Below are 18,089 nucleotides of genomic sequence, written 5' to 3'. Positions count from 1 at the left end.
TCTCTCTGGGGATTATTGGGAGAACTGCCACTGATGAGCTGCAGCTGTCGTCACCTCAGTAGTCCACATAGATATATTAGGGACCAGGGTAAAAATAGCAAACCGAGCTTGTCCCCTCAGCAGCTATCCTTTTAGAGTTTACACCCCAGGACGATGTTAACTTGAGGAAATGTTGTGTTTATTCTATTTTACTGAGCCATTACTTTGTTCTTATATTTTATTTTTTTATTGTGTATCCGGTACATATGACGAATACAACTTATAAGGATAGTTATCTATAGCGGTACTGAGCATCTCTGGAATGTTAACTTGCTTGAGGTGGTAGTTAGTCCTGGGAAGTACATTACAAGTACTAATTGATTAAAGGAAAAGTGTATACATATGATGCATTAGGCTACATAACACCACAAGTAATAGTTAAGAAATTACTAAATTACTGACTGAATTAATCATACCATGATATCAACATCTGTAAAGCAATTTCAGAATTTTACACATTTGGGGGAATATATTCCATGCTCACCAACATCCCCCCCTTTTAAAATAATCACGTTTTTTTCTAACAGCAGTAGCAGCAGAGTACGTCTGAGTCATTACTATTTGAAAGCACTCAATGGTCACCAAGGGGCCACAAAGAAATGGGAATCCATTTCCCATGACCCCCCTCAACCTCAACATGCCGCAGACCTGAGCTCCAGGTTTCACGAACACATCTCATTTCCTGGAATCATCGCTTCCATTCTGTCTTCCGCTTTCAGGGAACGGAAATGTGAAAAACCCATTATTAAAAGCAGCCAAATGGATTATAATGACATGGTTACTGAACACAATGCGGTCCGATTAACATTGGGAGGCTGTTGATGGGACGCATGCTTGATATACTAGTCCATTAGATACCCGCGAGCCTCAGGTAGTTCTGCTCGCCTCCTAGCCCTGCATCCAAATCACATACTATCAATGTTCAGCTTCCATTTCACAAGGCAGAATGACGCAGGCAATTGATGTTCTGACAGGATGCATTTTTAATAAATGGGGTCATCCTCTATCCAGGGACAGTCATCAGAAATGAGCATCACTAAATAATTGTTTTTGTATATCACAAAGTAATACAAATGCAATCAATATTCTGGTCATCTGTTCTGACACAGGCTGTACATGGTATATAGCTCCCTCTAGTGTTTTAGAGAACATAAACAAATCCTGCACCCATTTCTATGGGTATAGAGCTCCACAGAGGGTGTCATATCCACAAAACCTAGCAGTAACAGGGAAATGGTTCCAATTGTTTTTCCACCAATCATTTTTCCCCAATGGGATTTTTAGAAACACTCAATATAAGGGCTGTGTTTCATGTAGGCTTACCCTAGAGTGAGGTTTTCATAACCATGTAAATCTCTCCTGGACAATGTGACTTTTAGCAATCTGTTCAGCTTTCTTTACTCTGATCCCAAAATCCTAATCAGCATCAAAGTAGACATCATGCAAGACTACAAATGCCTGCAAGTCATCTCTAGATGACACCTTTGCCAACAGTTGTGTCAATTTAGAACTTGCACAAGACAGTACTCAGAATTGTTAATTTAAAAAATGTAGAGAATAAATGTCTACACCTAGCTAACATAGCACATCCAGAGATTCTTACCTTTTCCGTGATTCGGCAATTTCGTCCAGATCATCGTGGCATTTGTAGTACTTTATGATAGCCACATTAGCATCTCATTTTGGGGGGGTAAATACAGGCCAATATAAGTCCCCTTGTCCTAAAGAGATTTACATGGTTAAATTTTTTATAATATATTTTTTGAAAGGAACTCCTGAAAGTTGTATAGGAATGCACAAGGTGCAATTTCTCCATTGGTTAGTGCAGCATCATTTCCTCTTGTAAGTGTTATTCATTGCATACCGTAGAAAGCTATTTATAACTTGTCAGAAATGCCCAGATCAACAAGACCATGTCAGCTGTTTTTGCCCATAGATAGTTGTAATTTTTTAGTTACTCAAATCACATGGACATGGCAAAATGTATATAATTGCATGAAAATTGTTTAAAACGGCAACATTTTCTTTACACCCTATGACAAAATGTGTAGAATTTTAAGGAAGCTTTAAACCAGCAAAATTCCCATGAGCAACAAGAGTGGTGTGTACAGTTTGTCAAACAGTGCTTGTGACCATAGAAATCGACAGGGTGATCCCCAATGCTGGAAGGGAGGCAGCTTAAAATGTATAGCATACCAATATACCACTTAAACCCAATACCAAAATTATTTTCAGTGGAAAACTTCAAGAAATTAAAACTGAACATGTTTTAGAGGGAAACATTTTAATTTTTATATCATTTCCACATTACTAATGACATGATTTGATAAAACCAGACCATGTTTCTACAGTACGTATATTCTCCTGTACCTCAGTGCAGAGGGGGGACAAACATGGATCCCTCCCTTCCGGTCTCTCTTTCTCTTAAATATACATGGGAGGAACAGCCCTGGAGAAGAGGAGCTGCTTTAGGAACATAAATATAGAAAACAGAGCTGTGTGCTGCAGCCAGGGGGGTGAGGTGAGTCGAGAGGGGGTCCTGGAGATGTTTTCTTTTTACTCAGTGAGCCCCAGCTTCTTCTTGAGGGACTCTGGCATCTCGGGGGGAGGGGGACGGGGTAGGCGGAAGTAGACCTTCACGGAGTCGTAGATGAACCACTGCAGAGCGGTCAGAGTACCGATCATGATGATACGGGCAACCAGGCCCTTCCAAACACCTTAAAGGGGGAGAGAATGGAAGGAGGGAGGTGTTTGCTAGAAGTGTATAAATAAATTACATCTGCTTTTTAGTTTCTTTGAGTGGGCCAAACACTCAATGTTAGGCAGTCATACATGCAAGATTTAAAAAGGCCATATTCAGTAGAAGGACTGTACATGGAATGTTACAGGACTCTATCCAAAGGGACTAAAACAAGTGTTAGCCAACCCCCAGCCTGGCTGGGGGACAGGTAGACTGCTCTCACACACCAATGACTCAAGCACCTCCAATTGTACAGCCAGAAAGCTGCTGAGGGCCTCCAGGCTGGAGCTGCAGCACTCAAGAGAGACCACAGCTTCCTGTCAAGTCAAGGGCTGATTTCAAGGTTTTACTGCTAACCTACAAATCATTACATGGGCTAACTCCTACCCATCTCTCTGATTTGGTCCTGCCGTACATACCTACACGTACGCTACGGTCACAAGACGCAGGCCTCCTAATCATCCCTAGAATTTCTAAGCAAACAGCTGGAGGCAGGGTTTTCTCCTATAGAGCTCCATTTTTATGGAATGGTCTGCCTACCCATGTGAGACACGCAAACTCAGTCTCAACCTTTAAGTCTTTCCTGAAGACATCTCTTCAGTGGGTCATATGATTGAGTGTAGTCTGGCCAAGGAGTATGAAGGTGAACGGAAAGGCTCTGGAGCAACGAACAGCCCTGGCTTTCTCTGCCTGGCCGGTTCCCCTCTTTCCACTGGGATTCTCTGCCTCTTACCCTATTACAGGGGCTGAGTCACTGGCTTACTGGTGCTCTTTCATGCCGTCCCTAGGAGGGGTGCGTCACTTGAGTGGGTTGAGTCACTGATGTGATCTTCCTGTCTGGGTTGGCGCCCCCCCCCTTGGGTTGTGCCGTGGCGGAGATCTTTGTGGGCTATACTCGGCCTTGTCGCAGGATGGTAAGTTGGTGGTTGAAGATATCCCTCTAGTGGTGTGGGGGCTGTGCTTTGGCAAAGTGGGTGGGGTTATATCCTTCCTGTTTGGCCCTGTCCGGGGGTATCATCGGATGGGGCCACAGTGTCTCCTGACCCCTCCCGCCTCAGCCTCCAGTATTTATGCTGCAGTAGTTTATTATATCTGGAGTACTTCTCCTGTCTTATCCGGTGTCCTGTGTGACTAAGTATGCTTTCTCTCTCTCTCTCTCTCTCTCTGAGGACCTGAGCCCTAGGACCATGCCTCAGGACTACCTGACATGACTCCTTGCTGTCCCCAGTCCACCTGGCCGTGCTGCTGCTCCAGTTTCAACTGTCCTGCCTGCGGCTATGGAATCCTGACCTGTTCACCGGACGTGCTACCTGTCCCAGACCTATTATTTGACCATGCTAAGAATTTATGAACATTTGAACATCTTGGCCATGTTCTGTTATAATCTCCACCCGGGACAGCCAGAAGAGGACTGGCCACCCCTCATAGCCTGGTTCCTCTAGGATTCTTCCTAGGTTTTGGCCTTTCTAGGGAGTTTTTCCTAGCCAACGTGCTTCAACACCTGCATTGCTTGCTGTTTGGGGTTTTAGGCTGGGTTTCTGTACAGCACTTTCAGATAACAGCTGTTGTACGAAGGGCTATATAAATACATTTGATTTGAACAGCACCAGCACACAGGAGCACCCTCCAGATATGGATCTAAGGAGCGTGTTAGAATTGGGCCATTAAATAGTTATTTAGACCCACCTATTCTCGCCCAGTAACCTGAGAGGGTTTGATTGGATAAAGTACCCCGAGGTACCAAATCACATCGGTGACAACTTTGAGGAAGGATGTGTTTCCTAAATGAGACAAGCCCTACGGTTGTCCACTCACCTTTAGGTCCCAGCTTCTTGAGCACTTGGACGGCGGTGCTGCCACTCTCCTTGTTCAGTACAGACACCACTGAGTCCGCTGGGTGGGACACGATGGCACAGAACACACCAGCTGCAGGGGACAGACAAATCATCAGCACACACTGCTATATAGGACCACTATATACCATCAAACAGAAGCCAGGGTCGTCTTTGTCCATCACCAAATGGAAGAAAACTGATTGAAACAGGGAGGGACAACTACCTGTACATGTCCAATAAGTAACACTTGTTTTCATTTTCCGTTGCACAACATTTTGCTATGGTGTGCACTAATGAATACGACCCAGGTCTCTCTGGGTAAGTAGTTGCCATTGGTCACAGATCTAGGATCATATTACGCTTAAAAAAGAAGAATAAGAAATAAAAAGTAACAAATACTTAAAGAGCAGCAGTAAAATAATAGCAAGGCTATATACAGGGGGTACCGGTAGAGTGAAAGTGTGGGGGCATTGTTATTTTACTGCTGCTCTAAGTATTTGTTACCTTTTAACTACATTGTTGGTTAGGGTTTGTAGGTAAGCATTTCACTAAGGTCAACACCTGTTGTATTCGGCGCACGTGACAAATCCAAATCCTAACCAAATTGTGGAAGCGTAACATGATCCTAGATCTGTGACCAATGGCAACTACTTACCCAGAGAGACCTGGGTCGTATTCATTAGTGCACACCATAGCAAAACGTTAATATGTACCTTAGTTATTACGAGGACAACACAAAAATGACTCAAGGTGAGCTCCTAGACCCACCTTCATCCTATTTCCTGTGGTACTACTACTCACCGATGTAGCCGGCCGTGAAGGTGACGATCAGCTGTTCGGACTTGGTGCAGTCAGCACGTGGTTTGGGCACCACGTGTTTGTAGAGCAGCTCCACGGTCCTCTCAAAGCAGGCAAACTTCATCATGGTGTAGGGGATCTGCCGCATCCACAGGGGAACCACACCCTTGTAGAACCTGAAAGTTCCGTACATACAGATCAGAGTTCTCGTCAATATGGTGGTCACTAACAAGGCACCGACTTTCAGTCAATTTTCCCCACACAATAGTGTAAACGGAGATGAGAACAAACTACGTTAAACTATCAGGGCGCAAACCTGTAAAATACCATTAGGGCCTATGGGATTGTCCATCCCCCAGCATAGCTCTACTGGTAGGGTCCCGTCAGTGGAACTGAGGGTTGCCAGTGCAGCAGGGGTGCTGGGAGGCAGGTAGACTGCTCTCACACGCCAATGACTCAAGCACCTCCAACTGTACAGCCAAAAAGCTGCTGAGGGCCTCCAGGCTGGAGCTGCAGCACTCAGACAACAGCATCAGCACAGGAGTGCCCTCCAGAGGTGGATCTAAGGAGCGTGTTTGGTGGTAACCTCTCAAATCAGCTATTGGGAGCAATAATTACTTTTGCAGGTTTATGTTCCATACCAGCCATGAAACACACAATCTAATAAAGGCCACAAGTTGAAGCAGGTTTGTTCACCTAGTGTAGGAACAAAAGCATACACCTCATAGCTGTCCCTGAGAAGGAAGGAATACCGTTACAGGTTACACAGCCACCAAAACAAATACCTAATAACATCGCAAACACAATATCTACTCACGCCCATACTCCCTCCTCTGCAAACATCTTGGGAGCACACTGTCTGAGGTTGTTGGCGTAGCCGGGGCAGGTCTGGATACGCACTTTGCAAGCCTCCATGGGGGCCAGGGCAATGTCAGCAAAGAACTCTGCACTGGCAGACGCAGCCAGGTACAGGGATGTCCTCCACAGGTAGGTGTTCTCCTGTTAGATGAGAGGGGGCGAAGTCAGTTGTGGTCCTGTGTGGGCTAGCAAAACCAATGCCATGTTAAAAGTCCCACAGGGATTACATATAAATACTAAAAATGTAAGTGCTCACTGTACTGTAATTGCATAAAAGCGTCTGGTAATTAGCATGCAATTAATTATTTTGGGTGGGTGAACTGTTCCTTTAAAATACTGTAAACACTGGAATCCAACAGTGTTGGTTTCTCCCCACATTGGTTCCTACTGGTTCCGACTGACCTCTCCAAGCATGTCACTGTAGAAGATCTTGAACATCTCATAGAAGCCAAACTTGCAGAGACCCTGCATGGAGTAGCCGATGAAGGTAGGGGCCCAGCCCTTTGCCAGCCCTCGGGCTCCATCCTCCTTCAATGTGAGGGAGAAGCCTTTGCCAATGCTCTTGTACTTGTCAGGGTCCACCTAAGGAAGAAACATTTTTTTGATTAGCAGAGAGTCAAAGGAACAATGGGACTAGAGCCCTATGAGCTGAAATCTAGGTAATTGTATCTAAGGTTTCTGGGCCATGTTCATAAAAAATAATAAAAAATAAAATAAAATACTCGCTAGGTTTCAGGTTGTGAACTAGGGGTTTATCCAGATGAACATTACTACTTATAGCTAGTGATTTATCTGATGTCTGCTAATCTACAGCAATCTTCCGCCCAATCCCAAATCAAGTTTTTCACCCAATTTTTTCCCTCATTTATTCAAGTGCATAGGAATTAAGGGTACATTGGGACTGCAAAGTCTCGATTAATTTTAAGGCCACAATTGTTGAACAATCCCTCTGCGACAATAAAGTTGAAACTAAAGTCGTAGGGGTAGATTTGGGATTGGGCACCTTTCCTTACAGGAGCTACGGAGGCCTTCACACAGCAGACAGCTACAGGGGGTACCACAAACCTGGATGCGGCACTTGACAAGGTCGAGGGGTACAACAGCTGTGTGTGTGAGGCCGCAGCTCAGGATACCCCCAAACCCACACAGGGCATAGTATTTTGTTGAGCCAAACTCACAGCTCACATCTGCAGAGTCTGCAGCAAAAAACACAATACGTGCCCAACACGCAATCACGACACATGCAACACAGGACAATAATCACCAACAAACATGCCACCATTACATTAGAACACACCAGGGAATGAGCCAGATCAAATTTCAAACACTTGTGAATCAGGATTTAGGTCAATTCCTTTTCAATTCAGGAAGTAAACTGACATTCCAATTTATCTCAATACTTGTCTATGATAACATTTTTGAATATGAATCAGTTTACGTCCTGAATTTGAACGTTTACAAAAAAATAAAAATAAAAGAGTGTTGAAGCATCAGCTGCATAGTTAGTTAAAATAATACATATAGCTTACATAAATATATGAATATTTTGTACTTTAATTTAAAGCTGGGAATAGTTCCATTGAGGTGTAAATTACTTGGGCCTTTGAACCTACTTATAAAGCTATAGGCCACATTCTAGCAATGCATAGCTGCACTTTGATCATGTTTTAAACAGCAAGGTGAACATCCTGAACAAATTTTCCCATCGTCACTCCTGACCTCAGTGACCTACAAGTCCTTTAGCTTTGGATTGGGAAGGGGAATGTAGCAGGCAGGGAGGTTCATTAAACAATAACACTGGTGATTATGAATCACACACTTACCATGCGATGTAGGTTATTCGAAAACAAAAATCAGGTGATCAAGTGGGATAAAACGTGAGGAACAACAATGACAAAGATTCCACCACAACTGCACAAAACCGGGCTGCTTGATACATCCATTCTCCCATGCAAATTGCATTTCAGACAACAAAAACAACACAGCGTGTTGGGTTTTAAGTGGCTCCAGGCCACAGGGATAGACAGACCTGCATTCTGCATTTGACCAGATCGAGGGGCACTAGGGCTGCGTGTGTGGTGCCACAGCTGATGATGCCACCAAACCCACAGAGGAGTAAATACTTCCGTGAGCCGAACTCACAGCTGTCTCCCTCTGAAGAAAGAGTCAGGCAATACTTTCAAAATGGGGACTTAGTGTTGATGTTGTTCATTAGAAAAGTGGTAATAAGTAAGAGCAAACTGCATCTTCACTAGGCTAAAGGCAAAATTCAAGTGGAACTTAATTGTGTGTGTCCTGTTCTATGTAGTCTGCATAGGCCTATATCACAGGTGCAAAGAGCCATGCACACATAGAATATTTACTCCCTGCGAGGGAAGACTGTTGTGCAACAGGCGCTGTAACAGCAGAGCAGACTAGCTATATAACTAATCAACCAACCAGCACACAGTATTTAGGCTATAATAAAGGACACTGGTCAGCAAGCTCTAAAACTAACCAAAAGCCTGACAAACATATGGTGGTTCAATAATAGCTAATGTCACCTTTAGAACTTGGCCGGCTAAGCCGTAAAAACAAACAAAAATATTCAATTGAAAATTTTAAGGCAACAATGAAAAACAGCAATACTATTGCAATGGTCAGAATATAACAGGGGTTGTTGAAGGCCATGCTTTACGTTACAAAAAGGATAGCATTTCAAGTGATCCTAAATCTTGACAAAACTTGTCAAACTTATCCGAATTGAGAACCAATGCCCCCGTTTAGGGGTCAGACGCATATCATTAGCTGGTTGGTGTGCTAGAAAGCAATACAGACATTGGCCTAACTTCTACTTTGCACGTGAGACAGTGGCCTCTCACCTTAGTTTTGAACAGCGATTGGGGGTCATGAATTCAGTTCAAATACCTGCGGCATATTTCAGAGTTTACATCTGCCCTTCCGTGTCCTCCATAGACAAGGCCTGTCTTTGACATTACACATGTAATAACAGTGGCTAAATAGCTGTGAACGTTTGACGAGCACACAAGTCGTATATATTAAAATACACATGTTGAATAAAAATCGGTATCTCGTCTCATCGTTGATTCAGTTGACTGCGTAATTGCTCGCTAGCTAGCTAACGTTACTTGCTAACCGTAACGTTACTTGTTAGCATGCAGAACTTTGGTTTACCAGCAATTGCTGCGGCAGCGAGGTTGCGGCTCTGTCCATTTTCGGGGAGGCTCTGTTTGGGCTCCTCGATTTCTTGGAGGGAGAATAGCGGGGCGTTGAAGGGATTAGCCCGGGACAACTGCGTTAGTGTGTTCGGATACATGGTGTCCAAAACCGGTCTGTAGAATGAAAGCGAATGTTAGCAGGCTAGATCACTACCTTGCTATAGAAACACGACCAACAGTAAAACAGCTCTGCTTACACTGACAACAGGCTAGGAAGGGGGTGTAGTTATAATTTGACATCCAGACAACATTGAATGGGAAGGCAAACAGTATTAGATCATGTTATTGTTGGTGTAAACTAGCTATTCCTATAGTTAGCTGAAGTACGTTAGCTTGCTCACTACTAGCCGATTAGCTAGCTTTCCCAAGGTGGAACGGTTGCGCAAGACAAGCTAGCAACATAAAACATTCTAAACGTCCTAAACAAAGCATTACAGTAAAGACAAGCCTTCAGAATCTATTCTACTCTAACATTGTGAAATCGGATTGTTATTTTAGATATTTCGTAGTACTGCACTCACTCTTTCCGTGTCTTAAAATGGAGCCTCCACTCTACTTCAACCGGCGGTCACAGGGGCCGAACGACCTCGCGATAAATCATTTTGTCCTTCCCTGACGTCACGGGAAAAAGTGGGATAGTCCTTCTGCGTCTCGTCCTATCAGGGACGATATATGCAATGACAGTTCGATCAATCAAAATGCGGAGTCCAATCACGAAATAGGACTTTCCTAGGCCTTCAGTGCTATCATAGAAATACAATGCTAGAATTCTCTTTAAATTGAGTTTTAGAAGTGGCAGTGTCACCAACCACATGGAAGACTAAACACATTTGCTGTGCTTATTGCTTTCTTGTGTTCAGAAACGGTTAAAATGATTTTTGCTGGTGTTTACATTTGTATTCCTGCCAATTTAGTTGATACGTGATGGAGTGCTGTGTGCCAGGTAAAGACAGGGAGTGAGGTGATGTAAACATATGTTTCCCAGGCCAATAAAGTCCTTTGAATTGATTTGAGAGGGAGCGAGAGAGGGAGCGAGAGAGGGAGAGGGGGCAGAGAGAGAGAGCGATACAGAGAGAGAGAGCGATAAAGAGAGAAAGAGAGAGAGGTCTGAGTAAGTAGATTACGATGCCTTGGCAGTCTATTCTTGTCCATTGTATTAATCTAGGCCTGTAGTACAGGGCAGGCTTCATCCCTGCAGGTCATCAGTGTCAGGGCAGTCTTGACTTTTGCGGCATTCACGTGCTAGTCAGAACTAGGAAACTCTGACATTTCCAATTTGCTATGGTTGTAGTTATACACATGCCACGTTCAACCAGTTAAGTCAGAAATGTCAGAATGTCCTTGTTCCCGAGTAGCATGCGAAGCTCTTATCAATTGGACCTCTGAATGATTGGACCAGTTTAATAAATATCAAATCAGAGAGCAGAAACCACAGAAAATGCCTTCATGCCTCTACTACAATATATATTTAACAATCCTTTGGCAATTGTCAGTCAGCTCAATCCTGCTTCTGGCTGACTGTGTGTAGGTGTCTGGGTTAAAATTAGCATCAGGGTCCTATATGAGTGCAATAGGTGAAACTATTCCTGATTTCTACTCTGGGCTAAGTAGAGGGTATTCAGTTGAGCCTGTATTTTTTCATTGACACCCTTACAAAAAAAAGACTGCTGTCAGAGTGCAGTATAACTGCAGTACACTGAAGTATAACTGCAGTTAGAGTGCATTATAACGGCAATATGTTGCAAATACTGCATCCAAAAGAACAGTGTTTTTTACCGCAGTAATTTTGCAGTGTAACTGCAGTTATTCTGCAATTACTCCGTCCAAAATACCAGTCGACTGCAGTTTCAAAACGTCAATCTTTTTTTGTAAGGGCAGGCTCAGCTCCCCCTCTGCAGCTAGAAGGTACTGCTGTAAGAAAAATACTGTAGCTATTTTGGAAAGGCTGGTCCAAGGAGTGCCTCAGGGCTCCGTCCTCGAACCTCTGACTTTTATTATCTACATGCTTCCCCTGAGCCAGATCATCCGCCGCTATGGTCTCAACATCCACTGCTATGCGGATAACCCCCAGATTTACATCCACACCAAACCCACCTTTCATCTCTCTCCCCGTCTCTGATCAAATATAACAGATATGAGAACTGGATGATATTCAATCTACTCAAACTCAACAGTAATAAAACAGATAATTCTGGTGGCTCCCAAAGCTCTCCTCAAGAAAGTAGGAGACTTCATAATGTCCATCGAGGGCTCTTCCATCTGCGGTTAGAAACTTGGGTCCCACTCTCTCCTTTGAGCCCCACATAAAATACATCACCAAATCTGCCTTCTTCCACCAGCACTTGTTACATCATGTCTTGACCAAAACGTTGGACCCAAATGGACCTGATCATTTTTTTAAAGGGGGACCCGGACCTGAACGGACCCGAGAAAAAACAAACCGAACCCGACGACAAACAGACCTTTATAAATGAATTAAACTTATTGGTGTAAAATACATATCTTACAGCCTATGCAGAGCTGTGGTGACATACAGTGTATTCAGAAAGTTCTCAGACCCTTTGACTTTAAACACAAAAAAAACATTATAGCCTTATTCTAAAATGGATCAAATAGTTCCCCCCCCCCCTAATCAATCTACACACAATACCCCATAATGACAAAGCAAAAACAGGTTAAGGCATTTATGCAAATGTAAAAAAAACAAAAATGGAAATATCACATTTACATAAGTATTCTGACCATTTACTCAATACTTTGTTGAAGCACCTTTGGCAGCGATTACAGCCTCAAGTTCTCTTGGGTACGACGCTACAAGCTTGGCACACCTGTATTTGGGGAGTTTCTCCCATTCTTCTCTGCAGATCCTCTCAAGCTCTGTCAGGTTGGATGGAGAGCGTCGCTGCACAGCTATTTTCAAGTCTCTCCAGAGATGTTCGGTCGGGTTCAAGTCCGGGCTATCGCTGGGCCATTCAAGGACATTCAGAGACTTGTCCCGAAGCCACTCTTACATTGTCTCGGCTGTGTACTTATGGTCATTGTCCTGTTGGAACAGGAACCTTTTCCCCAGTCTGAGGTCATGAGCGCCCTGGAGCAGGTTTTCATCAAGGATCTCTCTGTAGTTGGCTCCGTTCATCCGTCCCTTGATCCTGACTAGTTTCCCAGTCCCTGCCGCCGATGAAAAACATTCCCACAGCATGATGCTGCCACCACCATGCTTCACCTTACAGATGGTGCCACGTTTACTCCAGACGTGACGCTTGGCATTCAGGCCAAAGAGATCAATCTTGGTTTCATCAGACCAGAGAATCTTGTTTCTCATGGTCTGAGAGTCCTTTAGGTGCCTTTTGGCAAACTCCAAGCGGTCTATCATGTGCCTTTTACTGAGGAGTGGCATCTGTCTGGCCACTCTACCCTAAAAGCCAGATTGGAGGAGTGCTGCAGAGATGGTTGTCCTTCTGGAAGGTTCTCCCATATACACTCTGGAGCTCTGTCAGAGTGACCATCGGGTTCTTGGTCATCTCCCCTGACCAAGGCCCTTCGCCCATGATTGCTCAGTTTGGCCGGGTGGCCAGCTTCTGGAAGAGTCTTGGTGGTTTCAAACTGCTTCCATTTAAGAATAATGGTGGTCACTATGTTCTTGGGAACCTTCAATGCTGCAGAAATTTTTGTTGTACCCTTCCCCAGACCTGTGTCCCGACACAATCCTGTCTCGGAGCTCTACGGACAGTTCCTTCGACCTCACGGCTTGGTTTTTGCTCTGTTCTTATATAGACAGGTGTGTGCCTTTCCAAATCATGTCCAATACATTGAATTTACCACAGGTGGACTCCAATCAAGTTGTAGAAACATCTCAAGGATGATCAATGTAAACAGGATGCCACTGAGCTCAATTTTAAGTCTCATATTAAAGGGTCTGAATACATTTGTAAATAAGGTATTTCTGTTTTTGCTTTGTCATTATGGGGTAGATTGATGATGAGAAACATTAATTTAATACATTTTACAATAAGGCTGTAACGTAACAAAATGTGGAAAAAGTCAAGGGGTCTGAATGCACTGTAGAGGATTATGTAGTGTAGAGGACCCCAGACCTGATGACAATCAAACAGGACCCGACCTGGACCCAAGGAAAAAGTGAGAATTTCAGGTTTGGGTGGACCCGTGAAGACCACTAGTCTGGACTACTGCGGCTCTAGTACGTCCAGAGCTCCGCTGCCAGGGTCCTCTCACACACCAGACCCTCAGAACACATTACCCCCACTTTGCATCACTGGCGCCCAGTCAAATTCTGCATTACCTACAAGATCTTAGTCCTCACCTACAAGGCCCTACATAGCCTGGCCCCTCATACCTCTCCAACCTCCTCCATACACACACGCCTTCCCGCTGTCTCCGCTCCCATGACTCAGGACTACTCACCATCCCTAAAACAATAATGGGGGACCGGGCATTCAGTACCGCTGCACCCAAATTCTGGAACTCTCTTCCCTCAAGCCACCCACAACTCTGACTCCATCACCACCTTCAAAAGCAGACAAAAATTCCACCTGTTCAGTCTGGCTTTCCCCTCAGAATTGCAAAAAAGGTATTAAGTGAACAATAGGTAAGTAAATAAACAAAAAGACTGATAAAAACAGTAGCGAGGCTACATACAGTAGCGAGGCTATAAAAGTAGTGAGGCTACATATAGACAACGGTTAGTCAGGCTGATTGAGGTCGTATGTACATGTAGATGTGGTTAAAGTGACTATGCATATATGATAAACAGAGTAACAGCAGCGTAAAAGAGGGGTTGGGGGGGCACACAATGCAAATAGTCCGGGTAGCCATTTGATTACCTGTTCAGGAGTCGTATGGCTTGGGGGTAAAAACTGGTTAGAAGCCTTTTTGTCCTAGACTTGGCACTCTGGTACCGCTTGCCATGTGGTAGTAGAGAGAAGTGTCTATGACTGGGGTGGCTGGAGTCTTTGACCATTTTTAGGGCCTTCCTCTTCCTGTAGAGGTCCTGGTCTACAGACCTTCCTGTAGAGGTCCTGAATGGCAGGCAGCTTAGCCCCAGTGATGTACTGGGCCGTACGCACTACACTCTGTAGGCAGTGATGCAACCAGTCTCGATGTTGCAGCTGTAGAACCTTTTGAGGATCTCAGGACCCATGCCAAATCCTTTTAGTTTCCTGAGGGAGAATTGTCTTTGTCGTGCCCTCTTCATGACTGTCTTGGTGTGTTTGGACCATTCTAGTTTGTTGGTGATGTGGACACCAAGGAACTTGAAGCTCTCAACCTGCTCCACTACAGCCCTGTCGATGAGAATGGAGGGGTGCTCTGTCCTCCTTTTCCTGTGGTCCACAATCATCTCCTTAGTCTTGGTTACGTTGAGGGATAGGTTGTTATTCTGGCACCACCAGAGTTTAGCCCTAGCTTAAAATAAGTCGTTTTTATTTATATTATAATTTCAAATTAGCAGTCTCACTTAAGCCCTCATATCCGCCGCCCCGTTTGACCTAGAGACTTGAAACTTTGTATGTAGGTGTTTTCTTCATACTGAACAAATTTAACTCAAAGACCCGTCAGGATATATTTTCCTCCATCTTGGAATTTTTTTGAAAACCTTTGAACCATATAACACAAAATTCCAGTCCAAATAACACCAAATTCAGTATGTGGGCCCACTTCAGAGATGGCTATTGATAAAATCAGGGAATCAGACTTGTGTCCATTTACAGTGCCTTGCGAAAGTATTCGGCCCCCTTGAACTTTGCGACCTTTTGCCACATTTCAGGCTTCAAACATAAAGATATAAAACTGTATTTTTTTGTGAAGAATCAACAAGTGGGACACAATCATGAAGTGGAACGACATTTATTGGATATTTCAAACTTTTTTAACAAATCAAAAACTGAAAAATTGGGCGTGCAAAATTATTCAGCCCCTTTACTTTCAGTGCAACAAACTCTCTCCAGAAGTTCAGTGAGGATCTCTGAATGATCCAATGTTGACCTAAATGACTAATGATGATAAATACAATCCACCTGTGTGTAATCAAGTCTCCGTATAAATGCACCTGCACTGTGATAGTCTCAGAGGTCCGTTAAAAGCGCAGAGAGCATCATGAAGAACAAGGAACACACCAGGCAGGTCCGAGATACTGTTGTGAAGAAGTTTAAAGCCGGATTTGGATACAAAAAGATTTCCCAAGCTTTAAACATCCCAAGGAGCACTGTGCAAGCGATAATATTGAAATGGAAGGAGTATCAGACCACTGCAAATCTACCAAGATCTGGCCGTCCCTCTAAACTTTCCGCTCATACAAGGAGAAGACTGATCAGAGATGCAGCCAAGAGCCCCATGATCACTCTGGATGAACTGCAGAGATCTACAGCTGAGGTGGGAGACTCTGTCCATAGGACAACAATCAGTTGTATATTGCACAAATCTGGCCTTTATGGAAGAGTGGCAAGAAGAAAGCCATTTCTTAAAGATATCCATAAAAAGTGTCGTTTAAAGTTTGCCACAAGCCACCTGGGAGACACACCAAACATGTGGAAGAAGGTGCACTGGTCAGATGAAACCAAAATTGAACTTTTTGGCAACAATGCAAAACGTTATGTTTGGCGTAAAAGCAACACAGCTGAACACACCATCCCCACTGTCAAACATGGTGGTGGCAGCATCATGGTTTGGGCCTGTTTTTCTTCAGCAGGGACAGGGAAGATGGTTAAAATTGATGGGAAGATGGATGGAGCCAAATACAGGACCATTCTGGAAGAAAACCTGATGGAGTCTGCAAAAGACCTGAGACTGGGACGGAGATTTGTCTTCCAACAAGACAATGATCCAAAATATAAAGCAAAATCTACAATGGAATGGTTCAAAAATAAACATATCCAGGTGTTAGAATGGCCAAGTCAAAGTCCAGACCTGAATCCAATCGAGAATCTGTGGAAAGAACTGAAAACTGCTGTTCACAAATGCTCTCCATCCAACCTCACTGAGCTCGAGCTGTTTTGCAAGGAGGAATGGGAAAAAATGTCAGTCTCTCGATGTGCAAAACTGATAGAGACATACCCCAAGCGACTTACAGCGGTAATCACAGCAAAAGGTGGCGCTACAAAGTATTAACTTAAGGGGGCTGAATAATTTTGCACGCCCAATTTTTCAGTTTTTGATTTGTTAAAAAAGTTTGAAATATCCAATAAATGTCGTTCCACTTCATGATTGTGTCCCACTTGTTGTTGATTCTTCACAAAAAATACAGTTTTTTATCTTTATGTTTGAAGCCTGAAATGTGGCAAAAGGTCGCAAAGTTCAAGGGGGCCAAATACTTTCGCAAGGCACTGTAAATCCACTCCACAATGGCCTATCAACTTGAAACTTTTTAGGGTCATCAAAGACATTACCATGATGAACCATGTTACATTTGGCATTGATATCTTATAAAAAAAGGAATCTAATAATTAACTGTGACTATGTGAGACTTTAAATAACCAAACAAAATCTTCTCATGGACTAAAAGGCAGAATCACTCCAAATGTGGTCTTTCGACTCATCACAATAGTCCCTAAACAGTTTGAGAAAATAACATTGATGCATTTAAAGATGGCCACACTATACCAGCAGATATGCTAACATGCAAAACATTCTTGCTCCTATGTGTCTTATGAACCGTGGGACCAAATGGCACCAAATTTGGAATGTAAGCCCATGGTACATGGTTTGAGAAAAGCTAAAGGATTGGTAAAAAGGTGGCAGTTGACAAATCACAGATTTTACGTGTCCATTTAAACCCAATTCACAATTCACTTAATCTGAAACTTGTCATCGTTATCATGGACGTCCCAAAAAGGAGATGACCCACACCGAATTTGGTATTAATATCTAAAAAAAAACAAGGAAACTAATCATTCTGTGCATATGTAACGCTAATGCTCAAAATCTGCAATCATCTTTTCCTCATGAACCACACGTCAGATTCACTCCCGATTTTGAATTTAGACTCATTGGGTCAGTCTAATTAGTTGCTGCATTCATAGTCGGTCAGGCTACAGCACTAGATGGCATATCACACCAGGGATAGAAGAACTAAACCGATGTCCATGGGGCAATGAAATATGGTATGTTAACCTCCATGTATACATCCCTTAGAAGCGATGCAAATATAAAGTCACTGCAACCTCAGATGGCTGCACCAAACCAATTGGTGGCACTAGTGACACCATAGGATACTAGAGTAATAACTATTGATCAAGTGGGCTTGGTCTAATGCAAATGAATGTTAGATTTCAATTATGCAGACACACAATGTGAAATATCATTATTAGTATATCTGTATAATCACATATTGTTGCCCTAGAATGTGGTCTGAAGATAATGAAAAGTGGATATTGCATTTTGGTAATTTAGAAACTGGAAGTCCTACCGGTTGCGCAGTCAAAGTGTTACAGCTGAGAGTGTATTGATGCATTTTGTAACACTAATGTGGAGTGTACCAACAGACTTAAATCATTTATACAAACAAATACTTACACTAAACGCTGAAAATATTTTACTTACCTTAACATAAACCATTAGTCAAATTGACCCCAGAATTGGCAAATAAAC

The 18,089-nt window shown here is 43.4% G+C and overlaps 1 protein-coding gene and 1 non-coding gene across 3 annotated transcripts; both read right to left on the bottom strand.

Annotated features, from left to right (window-relative positions):
* Nucleotides 1-2,306: 2,306 nt before the first annotated feature.
* LOC139378754 (solute carrier family 25 member 3-like) lies at nucleotides 2,307-10,102 on the bottom strand. 2 transcript variants are annotated; one of them, XM_071121223.1, is made up of 8 exons: nucleotides 10,010-10,102; nucleotides 9,445-9,602; nucleotides 8,300-8,424; nucleotides 6,673-6,852; nucleotides 6,230-6,411; nucleotides 5,416-5,588; nucleotides 4,595-4,705; nucleotides 2,307-2,756 (listed from the first exon to the last, which is right to left on the bottom strand). In XM_071121223.1, the coding sequence occupies exons 2-8, from the start codon at nucleotides 9,584-9,586 to the stop codon at nucleotides 2,596-2,598; spliced, it is 1,074 nt and encodes a 357-aa protein (XP_070977324.1). In that variant the 5' UTR covers nucleotides 9,587-9,602; nucleotides 10,010-10,102; the 3' UTR covers nucleotides 2,307-2,595. The 2 variants fall into 2 exon arrangements, with proteins under 2 accessions (XP_070977324.1, XP_070977323.1); XM_071121222.1 differs by lacking the exon at nucleotides 8,300-8,424 and adding an exon at nucleotides 7,336-7,466 and having other exon boundaries at nucleotides 10,010-10,101.
* LOC139379678 (small nucleolar RNA SNORA53) lies at nucleotides 5,756-5,988 on the bottom strand. The gene has a single exon (XR_011628419.1). It is a non-coding gene; the product is annotated as a small nucleolar RNA SNORA53 (small nucleolar RNA).
* Nucleotides 10,103-18,089: the final 7,987 nt, after the last annotated feature.

This window comes from Oncorhynchus clarkii, chromosome 21, assembly GCF_045791955.1.
Source record: "Oncorhynchus clarkii lewisi isolate Uvic-CL-2024 chromosome 21, UVic_Ocla_1.0, whole genome shotgun sequence".
In the NCBI taxonomy this organism is placed as follows: Eukaryota; Metazoa; Chordata; class Actinopteri; order Salmoniformes; family Salmonidae; genus Oncorhynchus; species Oncorhynchus clarkii.
This window is presented reverse-complemented; position numbering and strand designations above follow the sequence as displayed.